Source organism: Centruroides vittatus, unplaced genomic scaffold (genome assembly GCF_030686945.1).
Source record: "Centruroides vittatus isolate TY-2023 unplaced genomic scaffold, ASM3068694v2 contig_461, whole genome shotgun sequence".
NCBI lineage: Eukaryota > Metazoa > Arthropoda > Arachnida > Scorpiones > Buthidae > Centruroides > Centruroides vittatus.
The window spans coordinates 2,138,096-2,141,928 of NW_027122257.1; the positions used below are offsets into that span (position 1 = coordinate 2,138,096).

Here is a 3,833-nt window from a genome sequence, read left to right on the forward strand (position 1 = left end):
TGACGGTATGCAAATAGACCCTCAGTGGTATAATTTAATAGAGGACGCCACAACACATTGTGCATTGTAATAAAACCACAATGCAAAATACGTTGTACGGTTTGTCCGAATGGATTAGAAATACTACATAAAACCTATTGGTGGTATGTATTTATATGCCATTAATATAAAAACATTTTCTAAAATAACTTACTTTTTAAATTACTTGTTGCATTGTTGAGGAAAACAAAAATTCTCATACTGGACGAGGCGACTGCCGCCGTCGATTTAGAAACCGACGATCTCATACAGGCCACAATTCGACAAGAATTTTCTCACTGCACCATAATAACAATCGCCCATCGATTGAATACCGTCATCGACTACGACAGGTAATGTCTCGCCTCTAAAGTTGTGATATTTCAGTTACATAGCCTTAGGGTTGAAAGTTGCCACAAGGATATTAAAAGGTGGAAATTAATGGCAGTATACCGTATAACAGCCCGTTGTCAGAGGTTGAAACTGTTTAATTAATACTTATCTAACATTTTATAAAACAGATCCTTGACGCGAAAAAGTAAACTAAATTATAACTAATAATTTTCACATTCTTATCATTGGAATGTATTACATTTCTATGCCGTAACCCTTTTCTATAATTGTTCTAGAATTACAATTAATATTTGTAGTTTATTTAAGGTTTTTGATTCTTTCCACATCGAGTATAATCAGATATCCGAAAGTGTCCCGATTATTTCGGATAATTGACTTTCCACTCTGTTCGGTTGACGTTAAAAGACAATATAATATATAGCGAAAATCTTTAATCACATCTATTGTAAAAAGAAAATTATTGATGAAACTTAATTTATATATTCTTTCTTTTGATGGCACGGTAATTTTTTAGATACGCAAAATTTAAATAACAAAACGGTAACTTTACGTAAATTAAATAATTTATTGTTTTTAAAATAACGCACAAAACATTACAATTCAAACAATTCACGGTCGCTGTTGGAAGAGAATTGATTAAGAGGAAAAACACATTGTTATCTCAATTGTACTCTAATCTTTATTTTAAATTACAGAACGTTTGGACATTATTAGAAAGAAAACGATATCACTTTTGTTTTACCTTTATATAAATAGAAATAAGTTGACATATTTATATAAAGCTATATTCCGCAATTGTCGATTAGATAGTAGCAGACACACATTTGAATCTTTAGTAAATATAACGCAGACTATAAATAAATTCTGTAATAATTTTGGAAGTTTTTATATAATTTTTCTCGTCTGAAAAATCTAGTGATTCAGTTATTACATATGAAGTCGTTTTTGTATTTCAATAAAAATTATAATGAAGAATTTCATTGAAAAGACTGAATTATTTTAAAATGAAGAATAGGAGGAATGTAATTATGTATTAGACCTTCTCTATTTGAGAAAGTAGCGAATTACGTGCTAAAGACTGCATAAAAATTTTACAGTTAAGTCGATTTCTCTCGGCAACATAATAATTTATATATACTTTCTTGATTTGTAAAAGATTATCTTTCCGTATAAAATAACAGTAGGCTATATTACGGAAGTAAGTGATGATAAACACACAAAGAGAGATTTTGGTTTACGCCGAGAGTAGTGACAACGAATTACACGGCACGATTTACCTAACAAAATAGTCGAGTGTTCGAATCTAATGCTTAAAATGGTGTATAAATGAATTATCAGAAAGCAATATACAGTATGTAAATAACATTTTGGTACATTAATTTCGCTATTATTAATAAGTTTATTATATTTTGTTTCAGGATCTTGGTACTAGAAAACGGATGCGTAGCCGAATTCGATTCTCCCTTCGATTTGCTTCAAAATAAATCTTCGATTTTCTACTCCATGGCTAAAGATGCCGGAATCGTTTGATACGAAATAACGACGTCCAACCCGGTCGCTCTTCTTAAGTATTGACTTTATTTGTAAAAGATTTTTTATTCATCAAAATCTTACAAAAAATACAAATTTTCCAGTCAATTTAATTAGAATAAAAATTAGAAAATTGTTTCTTATGAAAAGAATACAACGGAACGAACTCTTCGACGGGTATTATTTATGAAAACGTTTTATCCATTGTAAAGATTCCTTTTACAAATAAACCAATCCGAATATTTGTTAATTGTTTATAGGCGTGTACAAAACATTTCAAAAATTATCATTTTTGTTCGAAACAAATTTTATAAAGAATATAAATATGTCCCTTTCGATTAGCCGTAATTAATCATTAGCGATTAGCCATTCTGTAATTTTCGAAACGTTATGCATTTGTAACGACTGTATTGTTTGCGAAAAAGAGCGTAGTAGTAATGATTTTGCCAAGCAATCCACACTGCACATTCACTTTTGGTCTAATTAATCTATATATGCATAAATTCCTATATGTAGGATGGCTAAAAAGTTGTTTCGACCTTCTTTGAACAATGAATTTTTAATTGCTATTTTTGTGTAGGCACTTATTTACAGTTATAGCTGATAGAGTAAACACAAATTGTGGTAGATTAAATTTTTGAAATCTATTCGATTGATTTCTTATAAATGGAATATCATATTTTACTTACTGAAGTTTACTTATGATCAAAATTTTTTCAACAAACTTAAAAAACAGGAGAAAAGAAGAAAGCGGAAGTTTATTTGTTTTCTCCTTCAACAAAACAGCGCCAACACATTCAACAACGCATTCCAACAATCAGGGCCGGATTTCAGGCGATTGGAGCGATTGGTGCCAATCGGGCCCCGCGCATGAAGGGGCCCCGCATCACGTCAAAATTTATATATTTAAAAATAGTACATGTTACAAAAATAAATATCTAGGTATATTATTATTAAATATAAAACAACATATTTCAATATGTAAATTAACAGTTAATTAATTTTGTTATTTAAAGTTTGAGGGGCCCCGCAAAAAAAAAAAATCAATCGGGCCTCGCACCTATTGGATCCGGCGTTGCCAACAATCGGTTACTTTCGACAAATACATTACATTCGTTACGTCAAAACATTAATCGATTTGAATTATTTTAGCTTTAAAAATTAAAGTATTTTATTTTGTGATAAATAGAATTGTTTAAATAAAATTTACACATGTCGAGTGAATTCATTTATTCTAATGTTTTCTGGTGTATTGGAAAGTTCAAACAGGAATTTGTAGTACACACTTAAACATGGAATTATTTTTTCCTTTTTTAATGTTTTTGGGTTTACTGGTCCCAAAAGGTAGAAATTTGGAAATAACTTGGAGGGTCAAATTTGACCGGATTTCAATACTTTTCATTGTTGTGTATAGGTGAATCATCAGTGAGAATAAAACGCATTTTCAATCCACTAATATTTTACACCATTAGAAAGGAAACAATATGCAAAAATTAAAAATATAATTGTAATTTTTGATGCCGTGCTGATAATTTCTCTTTTTTAAAATAAAAACTGGCCTCATAAGACACCATGTTTATAGACGTGTTTTTACGGAGAACAGTGGGAATTTATAGGTCTTCAAATTTTTCAAATTGCAGCCCAGCAAAATGACCGGGATCGCGCGTCGAACGTTGGCAGAAATTTCCGACCTCCTACGGCCGACCTTGAATTTTACTTTTGTTCTCGTTGTAATTATGAGTAAGCATAAAATTGCTGGAGAGAACGAATCGTATAGGGGGACACGCTAAGTATATTAAGGCTTTTATTGATTTGTTAGCATGTGCATTGTGGGGAACACGTGCAGTATCTCATCGGTCCTTTTTTAGTTTAACATCAATCAGATTACAATTTACATTTGATTAAACAGTTATGGATTTTTTTAACTATAA

General features: G+C 30.7%; 1 protein-coding gene across 1 annotated transcript; it reads left to right on the forward strand.

Annotated features, from left to right (window-relative positions):
• Positions 1-204: 204 nt before the first annotated feature.
• LOC136977635 (multidrug resistance-associated protein 1-like) lies at positions 205-2,241 on the forward strand (the record flags this gene model as incomplete). The annotated part of the gene is made up of 2 exons (XM_067273170.1): positions 205-371; positions 1,791-2,241. Coding segments are annotated over 2 exons (279 nt in total), but the record flags the coding sequence as incomplete, so codon positions are not given.
• Between the last annotated feature and the right edge of the window lie 1,592 nt (positions 2,242-3,833).